This window comes from Camelina sativa, chromosome 10 (genome assembly GCF_000633955.1).
Source record: "Camelina sativa cultivar DH55 chromosome 10, Cs, whole genome shotgun sequence".
Classification (NCBI taxonomy): domain Eukaryota; kingdom Viridiplantae; phylum Streptophyta; class Magnoliopsida; order Brassicales; family Brassicaceae; genus Camelina; species Camelina sativa.
Window position 1 is genome coordinate 5649863 of NC_025694.1, and position 26760 is coordinate 5676622.

The 26760-nt window shown below is 35.2% G+C and overlaps 7 protein-coding genes across 7 annotated transcripts; 1 reads left to right on the plus strand and 6 right to left on the minus strand.

Moving 5' to 3' along the window:
* On the minus strand, nt 1741-2200 carry LOC104717296. Its single transcript, XM_010434843.1, has one exon. It carries the CDS (start codon nt 2197-2199, stop codon nt 1741-1743), a length of 459 nt encoding a protein of 152 aa, XP_010433145.1. The 5' UTR covers nt 2200.
* Nucleotides 5314-6057, minus strand: LOC104717297 (glycine-rich protein 5-like). The gene has a single exon (XM_010434844.2). The coding sequence runs from the start codon at nt 5980-5982 to the stop codon at nt 5620-5622; it is 363 nt and encodes a 120-aa protein (XP_010433146.1). The 5' UTR covers nt 5983-6057; the 3' UTR covers nt 5314-5619.
* LOC104717298 (glycine-rich cell wall structural protein-like) lies at nt 7231-8042 on the minus strand. Its single transcript, XM_010434845.2, has one exon. It carries the CDS (start codon nt 7950-7952, stop codon nt 7461-7463), a length of 492 nt encoding a protein of 163 aa, XP_010433147.1. The 5' UTR covers nt 7953-8042; the 3' UTR covers nt 7231-7460.
* LOC104717299 (peroxisomal fatty acid beta-oxidation multifunctional protein AIM1) lies at nt 13075-17839 on the plus strand. Its single transcript, XM_010434846.2, has 18 exons — nt 13075-13264; nt 13358-13429; nt 13599-13661; nt 13739-13795; nt 13892-13959; nt 14051-14132; nt 14218-14273; nt 14373-14675; nt 14850-14936; nt 15028-15202; nt 15527-15648; nt 15798-15961; nt 16039-16293; nt 16429-16550; nt 16616-16737; nt 16825-16973; nt 17200-17338; nt 17589-17839. The coding sequence occupies exons 1-18, from the start codon at nt 13168-13170 to the stop codon at nt 17619-17621; spliced, it is 2166 nt and encodes a 721-aa protein (XP_010433148.1). The 5' UTR covers nt 13075-13167; the 3' UTR covers nt 17622-17839.
* LOC104717300 (protein tesmin/TSO1-like CXC 5) lies at nt 17955-21472 on the minus strand. Its single transcript, XM_010434847.2, has 8 exons — nt 20719-21472; nt 20329-20436; nt 19980-20157; nt 19527-19880; nt 19324-19421; nt 19149-19243; nt 18659-19060; nt 17955-18567 (listed from the first exon to the last, which is right to left on the minus strand). The coding sequence occupies exons 1-8, from the start codon at nt 21033-21035 to the stop codon at nt 18305-18307; spliced, it is 1815 nt and encodes a 604-aa protein (XP_010433149.1). The 5' UTR covers nt 21036-21472; the 3' UTR covers nt 17955-18304.
* Nucleotides 21915-24199, minus strand: LOC104717301 (pollen-specific leucine-rich repeat extensin-like protein 3). Its single transcript, XM_010434848.2, has 3 exons — nt 23709-24199; nt 22720-23020; nt 21915-22608 (listed from the first exon to the last, which is right to left on the minus strand). The coding sequence occupies exons 1-3, from the start codon at nt 23902-23904 to the stop codon at nt 22041-22043; spliced, it is 1065 nt and encodes a 354-aa protein (XP_010433150.1). The 5' UTR covers nt 23905-24199; the 3' UTR covers nt 21915-22040.
* LOC104717302 (cyclin-dependent kinase F-1-like) lies at nt 24302-26599 on the minus strand. Its single transcript, XM_010434850.2, has 3 exons — nt 26020-26599; nt 24980-25927; nt 24302-24676 (listed from the first exon to the last, which is right to left on the minus strand). The coding sequence occupies exons 1-2, from the start codon at nt 26536-26538 to the stop codon at nt 24998-25000; spliced, it is 1449 nt and encodes a 482-aa protein (XP_010433152.1). The 5' UTR covers nt 26539-26599; the 3' UTR covers nt 24302-24676; nt 24980-24997.

A 26760-nucleotide genomic window follows, 5' to 3' on the forward strand; every position in this document is an offset into this window, starting at 1 on the left:
ATTACTGGAGGATTTGAGTACTTTTTAATTTCATCAGAAAATATTTTTAAAATAAACAAAACAAAAACAATGGTTTCATCCTGCAAATGCGTCTTCCTTGTGTTTTTATGTCTTGCAGTTCTTCTCACCCCATGTATGCCAAAAAAAAACATATAATTTAATTTATATTATTTACTTTTTCCTTTTTACAAGACGTTGACATATCTTTTTCTTTTAAGTACCAAAAGAGCAAGAATCATGTATTTAAATTAACTAGTAAACCGCATATAATTGTTTCTATTAGATATATTATGAATATTATATCTCCATATATGTAGTTTAGCATATAGCATACACTTCTACTGTTACAACTTACAATACATTGTGTTATTCGTCATTATATCCAATAACTTTTTTACTTTGTGAATACTACACTAATTTTCGGAAAATAATAGGTGAAGTATGCGCGAAGTCTATGCTCAAAGTTAATGGTGCTCAGAAATGGTTCGCTATACAAGGCCCCTGCTCACAATTTCCGGACTGCAATAAGCACTGCAGAGAATTAAGATATCCATTAGGTGGAAAATGCCTCCAATATAAATCTGGTGCTAAAATGTGTGCTTGTATTTATTCATAATCTCATTTATAATCTATTTAGGATATTGCATGTATGGGTGTTACAATGTTTTAATTAAAAAAATAATACCAAAATAAATTTTCAATAATTATATTATTTTATCAATGTCAATTCATAAGCAAAAAAAAAAAATGTTCATGCTAATGCGTTCGGATATGTAATTCATATTTACAAATGCAGAACTTAATTGAACATATTATCGGAAAGCATATTGAATATATTGATGAAGTTTATAATCGCTCCTGTGTGCGGAACCACATACTTTTAATCAAATATATAAACCGAAATAAAAATTAAGAATTATATATATCTAGTCTCCAAATTTAATACAAATCACATATTTAATTAAAATATTTATAATATCTACAATAAGTTATCATAAAGAAAATAAACTAATAGCAAAATACTGAATCTAATCCTATAGTCAGCAGTTCAGCACTAATTAAATCCACCTTACCCTATCTCATATCATAATTAAAATTACTTTCATACATGTATAATAAAGCCATAACCCAATGCAGTTACATTTCCTAAATTATAGAGATTATATATATTATTTACAGCAATTATAGAGATTATAGATATGTAAAAGAGAATCCAAATTTATTTTAGAAAAAATATAACACCAAGTATGCTGAAAACACATTTTTTTTCTTTTTACATATATTCAATTTATTTCTGTAGATGAACATATTATATGATTTTTATGTGTCAATTTATTCGTGTAGTTGAACATATTATATGATTTTTATTTCTTTCTACTAGACATTTGTATATATTGAAGTATAACCAAAAGAGCAAGATTCCATGTGCGTGAACACTTAACAATTACAGTAAACCGAATATATTTGTACTCATAGAAACAGAGCATAACAACTTTTATAATGTTTCAATGAAATTTTTTCTCATCATTTGTTTAGTCTATGATTTTATATTCATAAAATTAATCTAGTATTATTTGAATCGATATAAGTAACTAAAAGAAAAAGACTATCATTGTTGAAAAATATACAAAATAGGAGAGAAATTTATGACATTTTTCTTATTACTTCAGCAAGGTTTTTCATCCAAAGTCAACAAGGTACATATAATAAGAAAATAACCAAAAATGCAGAAAAATGTCTTCACCATCCAACTTCCCATTTCTCCGACAATACATCTTCACCGCTCGCATAATTCCAAAGATAAAGGCCATCAGTCTTTGCGGTCCAAACACAATTCTTCCAACCACATCTATGGAACAAAATAACATCATCCCAAAACACGTTTACACTCATATGACCATCATCTTTGCTCATATAGCACCAAAACAAAGTTGAGTGAAGCATATTTTCTCCGAAGTTCCAAGAAAATCTATCTCTAAACCTGATCAGACTAATTTCACCTAGATCGTCTTCCTTAGATTTACAATGGATGAAAAGAGTTTCATTAGTGGTCAAACCGTTAACCACCGTGACTTGCCACTCGGAAATCTTCGGGACTATGATGTCTTTCGTCGTGGCTCTGCTGGCTAAAACATGATCTTGGCATGTTACGGCTAGAAATATGTAGATTGCCAAAAAAAATTGTTTGATGTGATTCATATTTTTGTATCTGATAGAAACCTTTAAGAGGAGTATGATAATGCTACTTTCTTTTTATAATGGAAGAGTGAAACGGTAATTGATGTTTTATTAAATTTTGATGTTATTGCATTGCATTAATGAAGAGTCATGCTGTAAATCATTTACAGAATTGCAGGTTAATTAGAATTGAAGCTGAAAGGTTTATCCTACATAATGATCAAATTATATTATTATAATATATATTAAGAAAAAGAAGATTGTTGTCAAAAAAAAAAAAGAAGATTATAATTTAGAGATTGTGGTTTAGCTATTAGTTTTGAATTTTTTGTCTATGATGGACACAAATATGATTCTGATTATGACCGGTATAATTTGAAATCTATAATCGAACAAGGTTAATTGTATACAAATAATAAATTTGTTAACGTAACTGTTGTTGGGATTTCAGCATGGTCGATCGTATTTACTTCTAAATTCTAATAAAATAGTGTTTAATAAACCTACTTTTAGTATATTAATTTTTGGCACACTTTTTGGTTAAGTACTACAGCTTTTTACGTTACACTAGTGGAATCTATAACAATAATTGGAGTTGTTGAAATCCAATAACAAAATGTACGAAAATATACTTGTATTGTTTTGTACTCAATAAGTATATCCTACCGAGTATAGCATAAATAAACATTAATCCATATATACAATATATTTTGGAAAAGATTTTTGTAAATAAATAGTTTCAATATATTTCTTCATAAATAAATACTTACCTAATAATCAAATTAAAATTTTAAAACAAAAAAAAAGTAGTTGACCAGAAAAAAATATTAAACTAGTAAGTTAGTCCATAAACAAGTAGTCAAAGCTAATAAGTATGACTCTTAGTCAATAAGATGATATCCTACGCGAGTATAGCAGATAAATAAATATTAATCCATGTATTCTGAGAAATGATATATAGGAAACTACGTACACTCTATATCCATGTAGTGAAAAGGTTTGAACTATTCGATTTCATAAGAAAGTAAAAACCAAAAAAAAAAAAAAAACAAACAAACAAACAAAGCAAATCAAAGAACCAGAATGGCTTCTTCAAGCAAATGCTTTTTCTTTGTGTTTTTGTGCTTGGCTGCTCTCTTGACTCCATGTATTGAAAATTAGATTGTAAATTTTAGATTTTGTCTAATTGACACTATATCATTTCTCTATTCATTTTTTATAGTTGAATCAATCATATATATATATATGGTGTTTATTGTATTGTAATTAATAAACCAAAAGAGAGATCTATGTTTTAATGTGATTCTCTCTATGTGTTTTTATATAATTCACTAACTTGTTTCCAAAATATAAACCCAGATTTTGCGGAAGCTGAAGATAGGAGTCAGCTAATTCCAATAGGTCCTTGTTTGGAGATTCGGGACTGCAATCAAACATGCATTGAATCACAATTTCTAGGCGGAAAATGCATCAAATGGTATCCGGACTCCATAAAAGAAACATGTGCTTGTTTTGTAAAACCTTCTATATCACATGTTTAAGATTTATGTTGATGGGTGTAAGAATATATCAAACAATAATGTAGCAGAATATGTTTTCTATAAAATTTTAGTTTCTGATGATAATTTTCATGGATGCAAAACTTTTATTGAAAAAAAAATAACCTAACTTGATCCAGAAAGCAAATGCATTCTGATTCATAGTTTTACAATGAAAATCTTGTTTGTAATCACAAACTTTCAACTAAGAAATTAACCATCGAGTTCAAAAAATATTGATTCTCTAGTTCCTATCGTTATGAATAGATCATGCAATACCCTCGAGATCAATCTGAATCCCTTAGGAGGTAACTGCATCAAGACACGATCGAAGTCTTTCCGAGCCATAATAAATTGGGATCAAGACAGGATCGAAGGAAATCTTTGTTTGTTATTCCAAAAAAAAGAATGGATAGGACCGTGTTGTGCTGTCCCTCTTTGTCCAAAAAGAAATGACACATATTTCCTTCGTGTGATCGTGTATACGAGTAGTCTGGAACACGTACTCTCTTCTCTTGTATTCACTAGCCTCATTAGAAATTTCCTTCGTGTGATCGTGTATACGAGTAGTCTGGAAAAGTCATTCTCATGTGGTTTTTGTGAAGAAATTTTGTATTTTTGTTTCAATAAAAACAAAAAAAAAAACTAGTTCAATTAACATATATAGCCAGACGGGTTTGATCATAGCCCCGATTTTAACCAACGTTTATAATGACGACCCGGTGAAAAAGGTAGTTACTAGTACTTTTTGATATCTCTAGTCGGATCAATTTGTGTTGGGTTTAAAATCCAGTTTAACACACACGTTCTCGTGAATGTATATAGATATAATATAAACCTTGAAATGTTTAGAAGTGTGTTAAAATTATATAAAATCGTAATTTCTTTATGAATTTGATTAGTTATATTTATATACAGTATGTTTGACCAAAAAAAAAAAAGATTTATATACAGTATGTAAGTTAATGTTCACCTGACCCAGGGTCTGTGATGGCCGATAGAGAGAGAAGGGGGGAGTAAATGCACAAAACCTACCTTACGAACAGTCTTTTGAAGTTTTGAATTGCAATGTTCTGTAATAAATATAAAGTTTGACTGTTTTTTTTTCTCAGGCTCCCATTTAATTTGGAACTCACTACTTTCAACTTTAATATTTTCACCTAACCAAGCCAGCACCTTTTACGTTCTTAATAATTAATTTATACGAAATTTTATTAAAATTACTTAATTAACCGGGAATTTTCAAGTTAAAATATGTAAATGAGTTAACAGTCTGATAAATGTATTATTTTCGTTTGCTTTGTTTTGTTACCTCCTCGTTACATACTTACATCTATATATTAATTGTCAAATAAAACGAAAAAAAAACTCAATTAAAACAAGTTTTAGCTTGGTTTTAGTTTACGTACTCGTTTGTTTATTAAACTTTTTTCCTTCGTATTTAGTCGAGCTTCAAATAACTCGGGGCCACCAGGGACGTTTCAAAGAAATACCTCCAAGTACGTTACAACTTACAAAAGACATATATATATATATATATATATATAGTAGAGAGCTACTTTTTTTTTGTGTGTGTGATGGTCATCATAGAGAGAGCTACTAAAAAAGTCTATAAATAGAGCTATAATAATGACGAAAAAATAATCATAGATGTTGACATGAACTCATCGACTGAGACACTAAGAAAAAAGTCAAAAGTAGAATATGAAAATGGACCAAGCCATGACACTACAAGACACGTACGAGATTGATTCAAAGACACAATAATAACTTAAGACGCACGTCAAAGCTAAGATAATCCCAAAGTCCAACCCTAAAAAGATATGATAGATTATTCATGACATCATCTTAAGCTAGACCTAGCTCAAGGACCGTACGAAACCTTAAAACCAATGTAACAAACTCAAGGGAAATGAAATCCTCCGGTACTTCCTCCACCGGTTCCAGCACCAATCCCACTTCCACCGCCTAATCCACCGCCTAAGCCGCCACCGCCTAATCCACTGCCTGGTCCACCTCCTAAACCACCGCCTAAGCCACCAGCGCCGCCAAATCCTCCAAAACCAAGATTACCTCCAGGACCAGACACACCTCCGCCAACGCCACTGAACGGAAGACCATTGTCTCCAACGCCAGAATATCCGCCACCATAACCGAGGTAGTTCTTCTGGTCAGTGAGGCTTCCAGCTGGGACATTTCTTGCATTACAAGCTAAAGCAGAGGCTAGGGCAAAAACCAAGAAGATAGTGAAAAACCACTTCGCCATAGTCAAGAACGGTAACTTTTTTTAATAAGGTAGATAAGATTTTAAGTAAAATATGTTTGTTGCCTTGCCGAAATCTGGGAGATATGTTGGGTCCTTTTAAAGGCGGAGAGACCACAAACAATAAACATAGGCCGGTGTAGATGGTTAATGCCAATTGTAAATGCTATCACCAAACACTCTAATATCAACTTTAAGTTTATATTTACTTCAGAAAATAACTGGTTGTGACGCGGTAACTAACGTTCCGTCCCGGCTGTTCAAGTGGTTGAGCTGGTCAAACCATATTGCTAAAATATTAAAACCATATTTATTAGAATGACAATATATATTGTGGAAATTACATGATGAATTTTATTTTATTTTTCAAGTTCTTTTTGTAATTTATTCAATCTTTTTTATTTTTTTTCCCTCCTCTCTTACAAAGTGATTTTAATTTTCTCAAAACTGTGAATTTTGGTACACTTCCATTGTAGAAACATGAAAGTTTACTTAATCGTTATGTTGGTAGTAAGTGTATTTCGTTCGTTGAGAGCTAACTATACTACACTACACATGCATTTACCTATTGGTTGTTGTAACTGAATTAAATTTCTATCACTCATTGAAATAAAATTCTATAGATTTTACTATTGAATTGGTCCTAGCTTGTCTGTTTCTGAAAAACAGACATTATAAATTTGTAAATAGATCAATACTTCTAAACTTACATTATATGTCTGTATCATAGTTTCTTTGTCAACATGTTACATGTCTATATACTATGTAGTATGTAATATATTAATGCACAACAGATAAACTAATGCATTTGTACTACGTATACATTCGTATATCACATCATAAGATACTGCACCGACGAAAAATTTCGAGTCTCTATAGTCTGTTGATACATTGATAGAATGATAGTTGATACAGTATTGTTTCAACAGATACACTTTTTTTTTTCAACCTCTAAAACTGGTTAAATAAAAATCAGTTAGATTTGGTTCAGAAGAAAATACAAAAATTTAACAGTGTTTGTTGTGCACTGTCCACAACATGTATTAAACTGCTTAAATATAAAACTTTGACGTATATACATGATTAATTTGGTAAAGATAATCTCGTTTATAATTCTTGACAAAAAAATTAGCGTCAACAATGGTTTTTTCTTTACATACTGTCACGAATGAAACAAGATATTGATTTTTTTCTGACAACTTCGACAGATGAGAATTAAGTTTGATAACATTGCTGCATGCAAACTGCAACTATTTCAATATCTTGGAGCACAAGCAAGTAATACGAAACAAAATCAGAATACACTATTTATTGATAGCACAAGGTTCTCAAGTAATAATAACAAACAGCATACCAAAAACAAACATATATAGAAAACAAACAAAACGTAAACATCGATAATAAAACTTAAAACATACTAATAATTATGAACCTTTCGACCGATCTTTGGTTTGCAGAGAGAAAAATAAACACGTTTAACATCAATGGTGGGGAATTACGCCACCGCAATCGCTTCCACCGCCAACTCCACCCAAACCACCACCGCCGCCTATACCGCCTATACCACCTGCACCGCCGAGTCCACCTATACCACCGCCGAGTCCAGAGTCACCACCAAGACCTGAACCACCACCAAGACCTGAACCGCCACCAAAACCTGAACCACCGCCTAGACCACCTACACCGCCAAGACCACCTGCACCACCGCCTAGACCACCAATTCCGCCTCCTACGCCACCAACAGGCAAGACTCCGGCGACACCACCGACTCCACCAGCAACACCACCAAGACCAGTTCCGATACCACCCACTCCACCAACTCCAGCAGCTCCGCCGATGCCACCAAAAGCCACAAAATTCTTTTGGTCGTCAAGACCAGCTCCGACATTCTTGGTTGGAGCCGGTCTTGTTGCGGTAACGGCTTGAGTCACCAAAAGAGCAGCGAGGACTACAGTTAAACACCTAATTGCCATCTCTCTTACTAGATCCTTTTTTTTTTTTGTAACTTAACTATATTATTGTTTTTGTTTCGTGGAGAGAGTAGTGAAGAGTGATTAGTACTTGGGGAGGTTTATATAGGAAAATGAAGGGGTTAAAATTAGGGTTACAAAGTGACAGATGGATAAGTTGTAAATGAATGTTGGACCATCTCATCTCTTATATGTTCGATGCAAATCCCTCCACGTCAACAGTTACATTCTACTTTCCCTTATGTATATACGGCAAAATAAATTTCATTTTTTTGGTTTGTTGTAAATTACTTAAATAAATATAGTTATATATATATATATATGTATATATATGGCAATGAAATTAGTTAGAAGTAAACTTCGACATGTTGTAAACTTGTAATGTTCTGACATCTAGTTATAAATTTATTCGGTAAACTTATGGCATATTGATCAATTCTCACCGGATACTCCAATCCGACGATTGATTCTTGGTACTTAAAGTTTCAAATGGACTGGAGATTATGAGATCAATTCAACAGATAGAAAGTGGTCGAAACATTTTTCATGCAATTTTAACTTTCTTGTCTCACTATATTTGGTTAAGTAAAAATGACGCTCATATATAGGAATTTACCTACGGAAGGGTTCAATTGCTCGATATACAAACGTATTCAATTATGGGTCGTTTTATTATTACGCACGCTGAACAAATCTCAAATACCGAAAACAAAAGAGTACCTCATGAATGAATGTACATATATGTATACAATACAAGGGCAATAAATGAGAGCATGCAGAACATGTGGCTGCGCCCAAAGGTCGAAGTAAGTAGAACATGTAAACGCATTGAATTGGGACTTTGGCAGGTTGGAAGACCATAAAGATTAATATGGAGATTAAAAAAACTTTCAATCCATAAATTAATCAATATTTTTCGAAAAATGATGCTGCATAACATTAATACAAAATTTGAAGTCTGGCTATATGCCTATATATAATATAGTATGAGTTATTATAATAACCCTGCGGAAGGAAGCAAAGTACGAATAGTTAATAGGTGATTACTTGCGTTTCTTACGATAATTAATGGCTATTTGCTAAGGAAGAAGATGAGGAAAACAGATCAGACTCGTGATATTTTTATTTAAGTTCTACAATATATAGTCGAGTATATGTATTGAAGTAAAAAAAAAAAAAAAGATCTGTGTTTTTTTCGTTTTTAATATATATATATATATATATATATATATGAGATCGATAAAACAATTACAGTTTTGTTTTGCAAGTTTACTAGGATTCAAAGCAATATATATTACATTATCTAATTTCTAACTCATTTAGGCAATACTGAATGGAATAGGCACCCGGACTTGGGTATACAATCCATGCTCAAAAAATAGGTGAGAAATCTAAGTTAATCAATCACAAACTGATACTGAACAACACACCGTAAACTCTGGAATATTAAATGTGAATGAAAAAGTAAATGATCACGAGATTTCGATCAGTAGCAATATTATTCTATCCAAGCTCTCTCATCTCTGCGATATTAAGAATGACAGCTGAAGCCAGTGAAAATTGCTGTGTTCGTTGGGCCTTTCTTGTAGTTGTAGTTCAGTTATATCACCTCTTTAATACTATTTTTTTGTCCTCATGTCAAAAGATATTCACATACACTATATATATATATATATATAGTCTATCTCTCTTCTCTTGGGATTAATATGATAGCACATCTGGTGGTAACTGGTTAATACATCATTTTAGAATGTCCTACAAAAGCTTACAATGTCCCTCTGGTTACAATGGCTCAATATGTTTGTCGGTCTAGTCCAACCATCTGCCTAAATCACGAATTATATTTTTAGGAGTTCCAAAACTGAAATGGCCCAATTACACACTCTTTACATTTATAAATTAGTGTCGTTTTAGGTTTGAACTTTTTATTAATATACATTACAATTTTTTTTCATTGGTTAATCTATACTATTAAAAGGGAAGCATTTTTAATAAGTAAACATAGATTAAGAGATTATTACATGAAATGATGAAATGCCACTCAAATATGAATAAGGATATACATGTCCTGTATCCAAACAAATTGATATTAATAGGAGCCAAACAGATTGATATTATTGGTATTAGCTGAACCAAAATAAAAAGATATAACTCTTCCAAATCGAGTGCAATTTTCTAATGTTTATGGAAATTGAAATCAACAAGATAATAATTATCTAATGTTTATGGATATTGAATTAAAATTAATAGTAGTTACCTAATATTTGAAAATTATTTAAATTTGTTGCCATAAAAATCGGACTCTTAAATTCGAAATTACATATATGTAAATATATTTCATTTTTCTAATATATTTTTAGATATTTTTGGAAAAAAACTTTTAATTTTAGTATAATGATAATTATTTAGTTGGGTAAGAAATAGTCCAAATTAATTTGTTAACATAAATAACGTGGTTAATTAAAGAAAACAAATATGGGATTATCAAAAAAGGAAATAAATAAGGTTAGTTTTTTAAATTTGTTTACTTAAATTAATTTTGTGAATTAAAACAATAATTACAAACAAGACTGCCAATAACCAATGAAAATATCTATAAACTGAATATGTTATTTTCTATTGATTTCAAAATGATTAATAAGAAAGTATTTCAAAAGTATATTCAACTTATAGATAAAAATAAATTATTTTTAAAAAAATTATGAAATATTTAATGTTTAGTTAAATACCAGATCTACTAAATCCTAATTTCGTGAAAATTCTAATTTTATAATAAAATATTATTTTTAATTAGAATAAATAATGAATAGTATAAGTTGAAATCTATAATAAATTTTCATTGATTTTTTGAAATTAATTGAAGATAAATTAAGTAATTAGTAACTGATATTAAATTTTCAATATTCTGAAAATTTTAATAAGATTTGTTTTGGTAAGGTTAAAAATCTTTTACGAACAATTAGAAAATTTATACAATGTTTTGGGCAAAAAATATCTAAACAATAAATGAAAAATCACAAACAAATATTTAACTTACGCCATACCATTTTCCTATGTATAACGAAATATTTGTGTTTAAATCCTAGATTATCCTTTTCTTGGTTTTCAATTTCGATAGCACATATTTTTTTTGTTCTATTTGCTAATTGAAGTAGAATCTAATTTTGAGTTTTTTTTTAATTCTTGATTTCAGCGTTCGAGTGGATCATCGTTTGAGTAAAGCATGGAGACAGTTGTTTCTCCACCTTGTGTGTAAGTATCTCTTCAAAACTATGTACTTTGATCTATTTATTTTTGAATATTATTTAGTTTGTTGACTTGGTAGATTTTATATTATGTTAAGTTTGATCTTTTTTTTTGCATGACACACCCTTTGATTGAAAGAGTTTATAAATTGATTTTCCTTTATAAAATCATCAAAAAAAAGTTATCAGATTATTGAAAAGAGCAGGAAGATTTGTTCATAGAACATGTATCCTTAAAACAACTCATCGAGGTGTAATTATTTTTGTTAAATAATAATGTAATTTTAGTATTGAGTTTTAAGGTGATTTTTGTGTAATATTAATTTTTGTAGATGGCAAACTTCGGTTCAATAATTTGGACTTGGGAATCAAACTCATAGATATGTAATACACGTAAACATTAAGATTCTAATTGTTGTTAATTTTTAATGTTTTTTCAGTTAGCTAATAATTTGGTTGTGTTCATGCAAAGGTCAAAGGTCAACATAGTCGAGAAGCCTACGAAACTGTCTTTTTTTTTCAAAACTAAATTATCTTTTAATTTCATGTTAATAAATATTTATGTTCATAGTTCATACCGAGAATAAATGACTACTAAACCTGAAAATTATGTACAATTCCAACTCATCCTAAGACAAGGATCAAACAAGAAGAAAATATAAAAATCATTTTAAAATAGCTTGGCTGCAGTCATTAAACGCACAGAAGGATGTCCATATTTTTTTGTGAGATTAGTAGTGTGAAGAAGAAAGCATGTAGGTTGAAACATGAAGTAGTAGAATATACTTCATTTGTGATTAATTCTATTGTATTTAGACTTTTCAACAAGCAAACAACATGTTGTATTGAAAATTTGTGCATCCATCCACACGTTTAGTGTAAGATATTTGTGTGATTAATATATTTTGGATTTTAGATTCATCATTATCTCAAAAAAGTAAAATATTATGGATTTCTAAAATATTAATTCAAAATATATATATTATTGAAATTATGCGGATCTTGGTTCATAAGTGGAATAAAATTTAACAATTAAGAATAGTGTTAGTGGATTAATATCATAACTGCTAAGATTCTAATAAATTCTCCGGTGAAAAAATTATTATTTCATTCTCACACTTTTATAGCAAACTAATATGATTTTATGTTATAGATCCTATACAACTAAATATATCTACAAATAAAACCCACACATAGGTGAGAATCCAAAACAGTTACTTATTTTATTATCTGTTAAACTAAAATAATATGTTGAACGAGATATACCACTTTTGTTTTACTATTTTCTGTCTTGAAATAGATGTAACCTCTTTCTCTTATTGTTTTTTTTTTTAATGTAGTTATCTTTACATATAATTAAAGACAAAACTGATCACTTTTTAGTCTAAACCAAATTATAAACAAATAGAATACTTAACTGATATGAGTTTGGTTATATCAATGTTAACATTCCTAAAAAGAATATGTTTACCAAAATGTAATATATTATAAATTTAATAGCAAACTTAGTTTTTGAAATCAATTCCGCACGTACGTGCGGGTCTGAATCTAGTACAACATAAAATTAGTGAAGATAAAACTGTAAAAAATATTGCCATATACATACTTTTAATTTTCACCGTTTTATCACTCAGTTATGTTTAAAAAAATGTACTACGAATCAGATATATATATATATTAATATGAATATGATCCAATAGTATAATTAGCTGAACCAACAGATATCAATACCGGCCCTGTTGTTGATTGCAAGGTTTGGTTTCCTTATGACAAAAATGACGAAACAAAACAAGTTAGGAAAGAAATCAGATTCGATGACGTAACGTTTTTTACAAAGAGATGTTAACTCTTTGATTTATTATTTTAAAAAAAGGGCCTAAAACTTATCAAAACCTGATCTTTTTTATCCAATTCACTCACCGAACTCCTAAAGTCTTTTCACTTTTCAAATCTCAGAGAGAAGAAATTAAGCCATGGCGAAGAAGATTGGAGTGACGATGGAAATTGGGAACGATGGTGTTGCTGTCATCACCATTACTAATCCTCCTGTTAACTCTTTGGCCAGTCCAAGTATATATAAAGCTTGATCCTTTTGAGCTTCTCTGTGATTTAGATTAGATCGTAAAACCGAATTTTCATCTTGTTGCTGTTGAATTCTCTCAGTTATTGCTGGGTTGAAGGAGAAGTTTCAAGACGCGAATCAGAGGAATGATGTTAAGGCCATCGTGTTGACCGGTAAATCATAAATTGAGCTACTTTTGTTTGATTGATTGATCTTGTAGCTAAAGATTGTGAATTTTGAATTAATATGTTAAAGGGTTTTGTAAATTTGAATTGTTTTGTCTTATCATAGTTTGTTTGTTGTTGTTACCTATAAAGAGTTTGAATGATTGAATCATTTCAGGGAACAATGGTAGATTTTCTGGTGGTTTCGATATCAATGTATTCCAGCAAGTTCATAAGACTGGTATAGTTTCTTCTGTTCTTAAGTATATAGTGAAGCATGTTGGTTCCTGGGTTTTCGACTGTCTCGTTTCTTGGCAGGGGATTTATCGCTTATGCCTGAAGTATCTGTTGAGCTCGTGTGTAACCTGATGGAAGGTATTTGTTAAGCTTCTTTTTAGTTCCAAATTTTTCTTTCCAAGGTTTGCACTCCTCTCCAATGTGATGTTGATACTGTTTTCTCGTTATCAAAAGACTCGAGGAAGCCGGTTGTTGCTGCAGTGGAAGGATTAGCTCTTGGTGGTGGTTTAGAACTGGCAATGGTAGGATTTTTGACTTTAAATCTCAGTGTGCTTTTTATAAGTGTCTTTTGATATCCTTTTTAAGTAGTGTTGATTTTTTCTGGCACCTTAGGCGTGCCATGCCCGAGTTGCTGCTCCAAAAGCTCAACTAGGCTTACCAGAACTCACACTTGGAGTTATTCCTGGTTTTGGAGGTATGGGATTTCTTTGTTCAGCTTTGTATTCTTTTAAATGAAAGAGACGATTTGTTGGATAGTTAATCTAATTTTGTCTATGAAGGAACCCAACGTCTTCCAAGGTTAGTAGGCCTTGCAAAAGCAACTGATATGATACTGGTAGGGATGGCGTTTTTATTGCATTTACCAACAGTTTCATTACCAAGTTGATTTGCTTGGCTGATTATCTTGTTCAACTCTATACTGGTGTTTTGGTAGCTTTCGAACTCAATATCCTCAGAAGAGGGTCATAAACTGGGTCTCGTTGATGCTTTGGTGCCACCTGGAGATTTGTTGAGCGCGTCCAGAAAGTGGGCTCTAGACATTGCGGATGGACGTAAACCCTTTTTGCGCTCACTGCACAGGACCGACAGAATTGGTTCTTTATCTGAAGCTCGTGCTATATTGAAGAATTCAAGACAGCTAGCCAAAAAGATAGCCCCAAATATGCCTCAACACCATGCTTGCATTGAGGTGATTGAAGAAGGAATCGTCCATGGAGGATATAGTGGGGTTCTTAAGGTATCGTTATGATTCGACGCTTACTGTATTTCTCACTTACTGCTTGTGAAAAACTGTTAGTCATGATTCCCTAATTATAAAGGTCTAATGAGCACCAACAAGTTAGAAGAGTTATAAATAAGCCAAAATCTATCCATTCTAGTTGGTTATGTACTTAAAATCTTTGATTCGCAGGAAGCAGAAGTTTTCAAGCAACTAGTACTGTCAGACACCGCAAAGGGTCTTGTTCATGTTTTCTTCGCACAACGTGCAACATCAAAAGTAAGATTGGCATACATTGTGTTTATTCCTCCTAGCACTTCTACTTTCCACATTTAGTGTTCATCCTGAGCATCTATCAAACACTTTTCAGGTGCCTAATATTACTGACGTTGGATTGAAACCGAGGCCGATAAAAAAAGTTGCAATTATTGGTGGAGGTTTGATGGGTTCTGGCATCGCTACGGCTCTACTTCTAAGCAATATAAGAGTTTTGCTCAAAGAAATAAATACAGAATACCTTATGAAGGGAATAAAATCAGTTGAAGGTTATCATCTTATCCATTACATATGCAGTTGTTATTTTTATAGAAGTATTATCTTGGTCACATACCAAAAAATTTGAACTGTTGTCTACGTTGAGCCAGCCAAAATCGTTCTTCATAAAAAATTGATTGGTTGCATAGTGAAAAGGTTTTCGTAGATGAAATTTTATGTATGCAGCCCAAATTAGAAAAGTGTACGACATTTCGGTGGGTTGTTTTTAAGCCAAAAGAAGCATCCATAGCATATGATGGAACAATAGATTATATGATTTATTACTGTTCCTGTTTACAGTAGATGCAATAAACTTAGTTTTTTTCTTGCGACAGCAAATATCAAAGGCTTGGTATCTAGGGGGAAACTGACACAAGATAAAGCAGGAAAGGCCCTCTCTTTGCTCAAGGGAGTACTCGATTACACAGAATTCAAAGATGTGGACATGGTCATAGAGGTCTGCCTTCAATTTCAGTTATCTACTTTGGTGTTATCTGTCGTTCTCTTTAGTTTCAAGTATATCCAAATCTAGATAATTTGAAGAGAGGGTCGACTAGTTTACATGTCTTCTTACTATAAGGCTTTGCTTCTGGTACCATTTTTCAGGCAGTGATTGAAAATATTCAGTTGAAACAAAACATATTCAAAGAACTCGAAAAGGTCTGTTCACCCCATTGCATTTTGGCGAGTAATACATCTACTATCGACCTCGACGTAATTGGGGAAAAGACTAACTCAAAAGATCGCATTGTTGGTGCACATTTCTTCAGGTCATTCTGTGTTTCCAATGCCTTTATGCTTTTTCTCATATTTTTTATGTAATTTACAAAGGTTTGTCTTTTTATAGCCCTGCCCATCTGATGACCCTTCTCGAGATTGTTCGTTCGAAGAATACTTCTGCTCAGGTGATTTTGGATCTCATGGCGGTTGGAAAGGCCATAAAGAAAGTTCCGGTTGTGGTTGGAAACTGCATAGGCTTTGCAGTGAATAGAACATTCTTTCCATATGCACAAGCTGCACATATGTTGGCCAATCTAGGTGTTGACTTGTTCAGAATCGACAGCGTCATTACCTCTTTTGGCTTGCCGTTGGGCCCATTCCAGTAACTCTCTCCCTCTTTGTTCTGTTATGCACACTTTCTGTGTGTCCGTACGTGTGTCAGTTTGTGTTTCTGTTGCTGTATGGCTACTCTCAGCAACTAAAAAAAGCTTATTTTCTTGGATGGCTCAATTCTTAGGCTTGGTGATTTGGCTGGACACGGGATTGGATTAGCAGTTGGGCCTATATATGCCAAGGTCTATGGTGATCGCATGTTCAAATCTCCACTGACTGAGCTTCTTCTTAAGAGCGGGAGAAACGGTATGGCGTTGCTCTTACTTTTGTAAATTCCTAATGTGCCAACCTTTTAACATTTGCGGCTTCAGGAAAAATCAACGGGAGAGGATTCTACATATACGAAAAGGGAAGTAAACCAAAACCCGATCCATCAGTGCTTTCAGTTGTTGAGGAATCAAGGAAGCTGACCAATATCATGCCTGGTGGGAAGGTAAAAAAACAAATGAAGAGGTCTTATGAAATATACGTAGTGCTTTGGTATTTTTTATATTAATGCAGTCTTGTCGTTCATTTGCAGCCTATATCAGTATCTGACAAAGATATTGTAGAGATGATCTTATTCCCTGTGGTTAATGAGGCATGCCGTGTCCTAGATGAAGGAGTTGTGATCCGAGCCTCAGACTTGGACATTGCGTCTGTTCTTGGAATGAGTTTTCCTTCTTACCGGTGAGGATTCTAAGTTAAAAGGGAGCTTTTTGTGAAATTCTGGGATTTCCTTGCCTCTGGTCTAATCTTATGCATTTGCACTTCCAACAAATATCCATTTTTTCATCTGGTTGAGTCTCTCTGGTCATTTGCCAACATTCAAAATTTTCCCTTTTGTTTGCCACTGAAATGTTTGGTGATGATCTTTTCTTATGGTAAGTAAGCGTTTCTTTTGTACCTGTTGCAGCGGAGGAATTGTTTTCTGGGCAGACATGGTTGGACCAAAGTACATATACGAACGGCTCAAGAGATTGTCAGAGATGTATGGCGGTTTTTTCAAACCGTCAAGGTATCTGGAGGAAAGAGCAATGAAAGGAATGCGTTTGGTAAAGTCTCTCAACTTGTTTTTTTGTTCAAGTTTAGCATTAACTCTGTCGAATTGTTTCTGTAGTTTAGCTAGAACAAAAAAGATCTGTATAAAAGTTTTTGAGAAAACAGTTTATATTAATTATTAGAGCTATGAATGAACTGTTTCCAAGCTTATGAATGCAGTACTAGTCTGGTTAACGTCGATTTATTGATTTTTAGGCCTTTTTGCTTACTATTGCATAATAAAATTCTGGTTTCTGGCTGCAGAGTGAATCACAGTCGTCGAGGTCTCGAATGTGAAGCGTTTGAACAAGTGTATGCTGGAGGAGAGGCTGAAGGTGGTAATCACTAAATGAGAATAAATCAGTCTCTCTGGTAGTTTCAAAGTTAAAATGCTATAAGGTGTTTCTCGTTATTATGTTCTTAATAAAATGTTTGTAGTGATGTCAATTCTCATATATGTTCGTGTGTTATGAGAAAATATTAGAATGAGCTAATAAAGTTAATTTTTATCAACCCCAAAGTATTATGTATGATTTGTTCAAGCCAGGAAGAAAATATAGAGAAATTGACGTACTTCTATCAAAATATGTTATATTCTTATATATAACTTTCAAATCCTAGAGAGGCTGGTTGAGAAACATCTCAAATCACAGTAAGCAAGGATGTTCTACAGAGCAATCAACACAAAAAGAAAAAGTAGTACTGAATAGAAACACTAACAAAAAAACTCGTATAGTAAGAAACAAAGCTCTTCATAATCTACACCAGCCCTTTAAAGAGGAGAGAGACTTTATAAGAAAAGAAAGATAAAAGCGAGAAGAAAGCTTAGCAACACAATAAAAGCCACACAGAAAGAAAAATTATGGTGGTATTGTATTACCTCTGATAACAGAGTGGTGGTGAGGCAGATTTCAGCTTCTTGTTTGTGTTCTCTCTGGTAAGTTATTTTTCTGTCCTAAGTAGAGTATAATCTATTTGATTCAGGGGTCTTTATTCTCTGATAAAGCTGGAGGTTTATTATGATGATGGTGAGTGTTTGTTGTTGCTACTGCTGCTGCTGCTGCTGATGATGATGTTGTGTTCATCAGCTGCATAGGCTGTGGTTTGTTGACTGTAGGTTGAGAAGTTGCTCGTGAAGCTCCATTCACAACTGGTACTTGCTGCTGAATCCCATTTTCGGTTTTCACAGTCGCGGTGGCGGGTGGTTGTAGATGCCTTCTTGCTAAAGATGAACACTTTGATTCTGCAAACCAAAAAACTTACCTAATTTTAGAACTTTAGAGAAGATTGTTCCTTGATGAAAAATCTGTGTGAGTGACAAACAAAATCGTTACCTTTTAATTCTGCGTAAGAGATAAGTCGACTAAGGCAATCTCTGAATTTGGTTAACACCACTTTCTCTTGCTCTGCGTATATCTCTGACTGGCTCTGTGAGTTTGTTCCACAGCCACGGGGGTCTACTGAACCATTAGGTGGAGCTGCTGATACCATGAAGATAGTGTCTTGTTCATCGCACATCAAAGCCAAAGTTGCTGGAGATAGTGGCTTCGCTTTAGAGGCATCAGCACCATCTGAAAAAGAATCATCTGGTCCAGACTTATCAGCTTGATTTCCATCAGCTGCAACCATCTCCACATCAGCTGCATCTTTATTCTCTTGGGAGTGATCTTGTGCAGAAGAAGCTAAAGAAGTGTCTGTTTGATCTTCCACTCGATTTTCCTTTTCCTTCCTTTGATCTGAGAAAATTTTGAAGGGGAGATCAATGAACAATATACATATGGATCTAAAACCGCAGCAATACAGAGTTGTTACTCGAATTCTTACCAGTTAATGTCTTGGCTGCTTCTCCGGCTACAGCGACCAAGACAGAACAAAGCGCTTTCACATCCTGTGGTTGGATTATATCTGCTAAGAGGGACCTTGAAAAGAAGCATAAAAAGTCAGTTTTTTTTGAAGCTCTGGGATCAGCTAAATAACTTGTGAACGCTAGAAATCTCACCTATATACAAACTTTGATGGAACTGACGATGCATTGCCACCAGCACGAGAAACAGGTGACGGAGATGTGCCTGGGCCAGTAGTTCTTCCACTATTTACCTAATACAAAAAATAAATAAGAGTTTACGTCTAGCAACAGCATAAAAAAGGATATATTCAGTTCCATATATGGAAAGCCAAAATGCTAAAATGGTAACTTGGTACCTGTGGAAACTGGCCAAGTCTAGATGAATCTTTGGTTGCTTGGTTGAACAAAATATCTTGACCTTTTCGTCTCTTAGGTGCTGGAGAAGGAGCAAAGCCAGAGGAACCGACAGCTCCAGTAATGGCTGCATTTGCTGCTTGTTGGAGATAAGTCATGTGGTTGGCATGTTCACCGTGAAACAGAGCTTGTCTCTCTTCACTTCCTTCAAAGTTTTTGCAATCCAAGCATCTACAGTTCTCGGAACAAAGAATGTTTGCTTGAAAGCACTCACAATACTTCTTAAGGCATCCCGATTTCTTGCAGTGGCAACCTTTGTTATGTTTCCCTGACAACACAACTTCACCAATGTCTTCCTGCAAAAAGACAAATCAACAGTTTAAACATCCCACAATAACTTAGAAGTTAAAAGAACTCTCCCACGATCTGAAAACAAGTTCATCAGGGTCACGTACCCTTTTATCCCGCGCACCATGTGGACTGCTAGCAATTTTAGGCCTAAACGCAAATGGATTCCGGTCCAGAGTTGCTTCCACAGCTTCTCGTCTTGCCGGTTCATTATCAACATTGTTGAAACAATTTACACAGTTACAACCGTCACAATATGTTCCGGATGCAAAGCATTCACAGTACCTGGTAAGATAGTGCACAGTGTAAAGCCTAATCAGAATCTGTGATGCACAAATCCACATTGGTTAACTCAGAAAACTAAGACTTTGAGTTTCTTAGACATGCAGCCGCAAAAAGGGAAAGATATGAACATGCAATCAAACAAACATGTCACCCCAGAAACTAAAGACTTACAGTTTCAAGCAGCGCGAGTGTTTACAGTTACACTGCTTCTTCTTTTGAGGGGTTCCATCTCTAGCTTCCACTATAGGCCTTGGTCTAGCTATTGGAGATTCCGGGTTTCTGCCCAAAAAAAAAAAGAGAAGGAAAATTTTGAATTTTGTTTCATAAAACTTTTGTTAATCATTGACTATGCGAGTTCTACAAATCTTAATCATTGGACACAAAACCATTAAAACTAGTTTCACCAATTTCACCAAATAGTCTAAAAGGATTAAACTTTACTAACCAATTTCATCATCCCGAATCAAACTCAATTGAGCTAAGATCACAACTGACTATAATCTCCCAACCCAGAAACCTTTAAAATTCTCATCACAGAAACCTCAATAGATAAAAACTTACGGATGCCTGATTGGCGCGTTAAGGATCAGTGCTTGAGACGGCAGAATCTGTGTCGTCGCCACTGGTAACGTCGGTCGTACCTGACCGATTGCTATGGTCATACCAGGCCGTATCGTCGAAGGGACAGTAGGAGTAACGATGGGTTTCACCGCCGGCGTAGCTACGACGGTAGGAGGAGCAGCTGGTGCTTTAGACAGTGAATGTTCATCGGAGCCACCAGTGAAGTCGAGCTGCCTCGCTGGATTCTTCGCCGGAAAACCCTCTTCAACACCGTCCTTTTTTGGCGGGAATTCGCCTCCTCCGCCGCCTTCAGCCATCCTCACAGATATTCAAATCTCGGATTTTTCAAAAAAAAACCCAGAAGTTTTCCTTTTTTTCCTTTTCCCACAGCGCGAAGGAAAAGAGAAAAAAAAAGCAAGAGAAGAAAATTCACACAAATCAGCTCACAAAATCGAGATCCGAATCTCGCCGGAGCGAGAAAATCACAAACCGATTCGGCGGCTGTTAAGAAAAAAAAAAAAAAAAAAGCTCCAGACTTTGAATTTGATCCGCGCAGAGAGAGAGAGAGAAATAGGGATAAGCTTTTCAGAGAGATGAGAATTAGGGTTCTATTAGGTTTTTAGCTCTCTAGACAACGAAGAAGATGAAGAGGAAGCCCTCAGAATAATTTGGTGAAATTAAAAACAAAAACCAAAAAAAAAAAAAATTAAAAGCAAAAAAATACTTTCGGTTTTGTTCCTTCTTCGTCTGGGGCTTCTTCTCTCCTCCTCCCTCTCTCTCAACATGTTTTGAAATTTCAATTTTTCTTGGATTATATTGAACGGTTGGATTTGCGTGGCAATCTCATCGTACGGTTCTCCCTTAATACGTTGATCCGACGATTCGAATTCATAAATGCTTTAGGTTTTGTTCTCTTCGAACCGTCCGATCTACGCTGAAGCAAATATCCGAAAAGCCCTTTTAATATGTGTGTTTCTGTAATTCAGCCAATTGGAAACTGACACGTACACAGACCCACTCGTGACTCACACAGTACAAACTACAACACCTTTGTCAAGCGGAAGCTGAAACGGAAGGGGCCCCCTTTTAAAGAAGACTAATATTTTCGATTTCGCCCCGAAACTTTCTTTCACATACGAAAGAGCACCAAAATTGTTCCTTTGTTTTTTTTGCACATATGGCACAAAAGTTTTGCTAAACCTTTCAAAATTATAACAAAGAATCTAAGGTGTGTATTACAAAAGGTCATATTTGATTTTCCGCGAAAATTTTGTAACTGTTTAAACCAAATTCTCAAGACATACACAGGTTTTTTTTTTGCATCAGTAAGAGTTACCCATTCTGTCTCTGCCGCCACGTCGATCATCTCGTCCTCCTCTGTCCAAGTAACTATCACGGCGGTAATCCCTGTGCGGTGGTGGACCGGCTCCTCTCAATGGTGGAGGTGGACCATCTCTCAATGGCGGCGGTGGGCCATCTCTCAGTGGCGGTGATCTACTCCTCTCTCTTGTGAGTCTACCCCATCTGCCACCACGAGATGGAGGAGGTGGACTGAGAGGTGGTCGTCTGTCGTAATGAGGTTTTGGGAGTGGCTCAGTATGGGACCAGTCAGATGCTATTCTTCTGCTAGGAGGGTAATTATGGTCTGGGTAATGTAGACGTTCTCGTTCTCTGTCTCTATCTCTCCATGTGGGATGGTCAAGTCTTGGTGGCGGGTAGTCTCTGGGCCAGCCACGTGGAGGAGATCTGTAGCCATTAAAGTCTCTTCTTGGGGAGAAATCCATGGGAGGAGGAACAAGACGAGGCGGTGGAGAAATGTTAGCCGCTGCATAACGATGCCTCTTGCATTTGTTGCAGGACTCGCGTCTCGCAAAGTTCAAGTTTCTGCATCTGTATTCATACATACAAATGAGACTTAGAAACTTCTTCAGATTGTGAGATATGGATAACAGAACTCTGTAGAGTTCACATAGAACACCAAGAGTAACCAGAGATACTTACAATGGATCGAGACAGTACCAATCTCCATCTCTTGGCTGCACCTTCGGGTTATTGTATCTGCTCATGCCCTCGCTTCCATGCGCAGGTTCAGGTCCATCAAAACCTCCTCCATAAGGACGAGCACCAGTTCCACCTCTAGCATAAGGTGGTGAATAGTCTCTGTGTCTCCCAGATGCTTCCCTTCTGCTGCTGAACTCACGACCACGAGACTGAATGCCTGAATGATTAAGATCAGAGCCATGCCGGTGATCTTCATATCCACGACGGCCTGGTGAGCTAGAACTTGCACGAGTTCTATGTCCTACACACACACACACAAAAAAGTAGCCAGTAGAAGGATATTAGGTCAATACAACAAAAATTGAAAACTATTATCAAGTCAACAAGTTTCAGGTACACTGAGTAATCATAGAACTAGATATTAGCAGACAGCAAAATTTCAAGTTCATCAAGGGCATTTTCTTTGAATGCTTGAGAAAACACTTGAGCACTGACAATGTGAAATTACCAATAACATTCTCAGTGCATATACCAAACAACTCAACGCAAGATTCTTTTCTCTTTACACTAAGCACAGAACAGGAAATGCTGATATGCATCTGTAGCAGTATAAAATCTCGACAACCCTAAGTGTCACTGAACTCTTAGCTATACAATTGTCTATAGCAAATGACATTCTTGAACTTCAAATAAACGAGACACGTTTACACCTCAAAACACCCAAACCATTCAGATTAACATTACTTCTACACGACCTAAGTTGTTTCAAACAAGAGTAGTTGCATAAACAAACACACAAAACCAAGGTTCAATTGCAAATCACACTACATTACGGCAGTACATAGGAACCAAATGCTCAAGAAATAACTAAAGGAGAAGAAACAAGTGATGCCCTGTTCTTCGCGCTCCCCAATTTCAAACATCGAAACCAAAAGGAGAAGAAAACTCAAAAGAGGACTGAAATATAATAAAACAGAAACGATACGAACCGCTGCCACCTTTATACCGATCCGAGCGAGCAAATGAGGGACGGTCACGGGAGACTTCTCCGAGTTCATAGTCTCCGGCGGCGGCGTTACGGCCGTCTTCGCCGTCGTTGCTTCCGGATGGGCGTACGACGAGACTGCTGATTTGAGGCGGATGATGATGATGATGAGTCGTCTGATCTCTTCCAGTCGACCCCATTTCTCTCCGATTGTCAAGTTCACTCCTGGAATCTCGATGTCCGTTTCAGCAAAAAAAAAAAACCCTAAGGGTGAGAGAGACTTGGCGATAGATGCTGGAAACTGTTACTAATTTATCTTTTGGTATATCTATTTTAGTTTAATTTCCAAAATAGCCCCAAAAGTTTTATATGTTTGTACTCTAGTATTTCATGGAGTCAAATCTATTGCTGCGGCAAATCAGACTCAGTTATGATTTTTGTGTGTGCTATTTATGATATCAAAAGATGGTCTCATTAGGTAGAGTTGCTCATTCAACCTTCAACAGAGACCAAGTTATAACTTATGTTTNTTTTTTTTTTTTTTTTTTTTTTTTTTTTTTTTTTTTTAATTTTATTTTATTATAACTTATGTTGATATGAATGAAAAGTGCAAAATTGGCAAACAGTTACATACAAAGATGAGATATAGGAAATTTTTTTTTGATGAAATACAGAACACAGGTAGCAAAACTCAGAGGAGATAGATTTTTAATTCTTTTCTCACTGTTTACTTCAGACAGAAAAATAGGGTAAAGATTGGCCTGGTAAACAAGAAAACTAGCTCTTTAGCTAGCTTAAGGCTACCAAAGCCTGACACCAACTTTCTAGTTGTAATTGTTACCGTTTTCTATACCAGCGAGAGTGGAAGAGAGAAGAAGAACACACACAACACAATTTTGGCAGAGTAAGCGAATTCTGGGGACGTCGCAAGGATCAAGATTCTCAACCATGGAACCGCCGAATGTAATCGATCTGACAAGAAAACATCAGATATCAACACAATGAACTGAGAACAGTGAGAGAAACAAGGCGGAAAAGAAACAGTGTTATGAGGGAATAGAGCAGCAAACTATTTCAAAAGCAACTTAAAATGTTAACTAGTTTCTTATCAGTATGCGGGAACCAGATCTTCAGACAACAAAGATTTGTTGCAACTAAGGCAAACACATGTCAGGTTTTGGTAAATATCCCCCCAGTCTACAAGAGGGAGAAAGAAGCAAAGCCTTTATGACTAATTTCTGTGTCTAAACTAAACAACAGCTTTTGACTGCGTACCTTAATTGTCATTCGGGGTTAGGTGAATTCTATTGTAAATCCACTACTGGTAGGCTTCACATTCACAGGTCCAAAGCCGTCAAAATCTGAATCTGAATCCATTTCTCTGTAATCATTCCACTTTCTAGGAGAATCCTCATCTGGCCCACTCATTGTCGGAGGCACATAGAGCTCAGAAGCTGGAACTGGAAGAGGCTCTTCACTGAAATATTTGTCATTCAACATCTCTACAGCAGTAGCTCTACTAGCTGGATCATAACAGATAAGCTTCTTGAGTAGCGATATCACATCTCCAGAATGGTTAGGAAGACAGCCTTCTATACCAAGAGGAGATTCTACTTTAGCAAATGAGATCGACTTGTAGTCTGGAAGATCGACACAACCTGGCCAGACCTCTTCATTTAAATTTCCCAGCACGTTGGTTACTCTGCTGATCTGATCAATATCTGAAATCCCTGGGAACAAAGGCTCAAGAGACAAGAGCTCAGCAAACACACAACCAAGCGACCATAAATCAACCTCTAACCCATACATTGTAGATCCATAAAGAAGTTCTGGTGGCCTAAACCATCTAGTTCCCACACAAGATGTCATCAAACCCTCTGTTTCATCCAATGCTTCATCAGCATCATAGGTAAACGAGTTCCCACCGAGATCATCATCCATTTCACTCACAGTACACGTTGCAAGGCAAGATGTATCTCCATCATGCACATTCGAATCCTTATCAGTATCATCTCTTACAACCTGTTTAGCCTTTAACTCTTCCACCTGTCGAAAATATTCGTCTTTACTCATCGCTTCCAGCTCCTTACCATCAGAGCCTTGCCGAGGTGAGTTCTCATAATCAGGAATCACTTCTGGTGGTTCTATACTAGTTTCTCCATCTTTGTCTTCTAGTTTATTATCATCTGAAGCTACAATGTCAGGCTCCATGAGTATCCTAGCCTGTAAAAAAACAAACCAAGAAGACAACACACATTTTACAAACACAAAACAAACACTGATTACACACAAAATGAAAAGTTCAGTAGTATCACCTGACCAAAATCAGCAAGCTTAAGCACACCGTCATCAGATATCAACATATTCCCAGGCTTTAAATCTCTATGTACAATCAAATTCCTATGACAAGCATCAACACCAATCAAAATCTGAATCATCCATCTCTTAATCTCACCAACGGAGAACCCAACACCTCCTTCTTCTTCTCCCATATTCTTCTTCTTCTTCTTCCTCTTAGCATCTCGTATCACCACGGCGAGATCCGACCTGAGGAACTCGAGCACAAGCACAGCGTTCTCGTCCTCATGCCAGAAGTACTCGTGCATAACGACGACATTAGGAGATCCAGAGAGGATTGTGAGGGCATCAATCTCTCGGAAGGCAGACTGGTAATCGAAGATCTCCTTGAGCGCTACGATTAGACCGTCGGAGAGACGGCGAGCTCTGTAAACGTCGGCGTAGGCTCCGGATCCGACTCGCTCGAAGATCTCGTACTTTGCGATTATCTCCGGCCGGGTATGGATACTCCAGCTGCTCGCCGGTTGTTTATCCATCTTCTTTCTTCGAATCGACGTCGTTTTCTCTCACGGTAATCTACTTCGACGATGATAATAAACAACGACGCTAACGAATCTCCAGTTCCTAATGACTAAAATACCCACAAACGAGACGACGTCGCTTAATACTGCTTTTTTAGTAAGTTTAGCTTTCACTTTTTCAGAGATTTCTTTTAATTCGGACTAAGATTAATAAGTTTTGGTTACATTTCGGTTTAG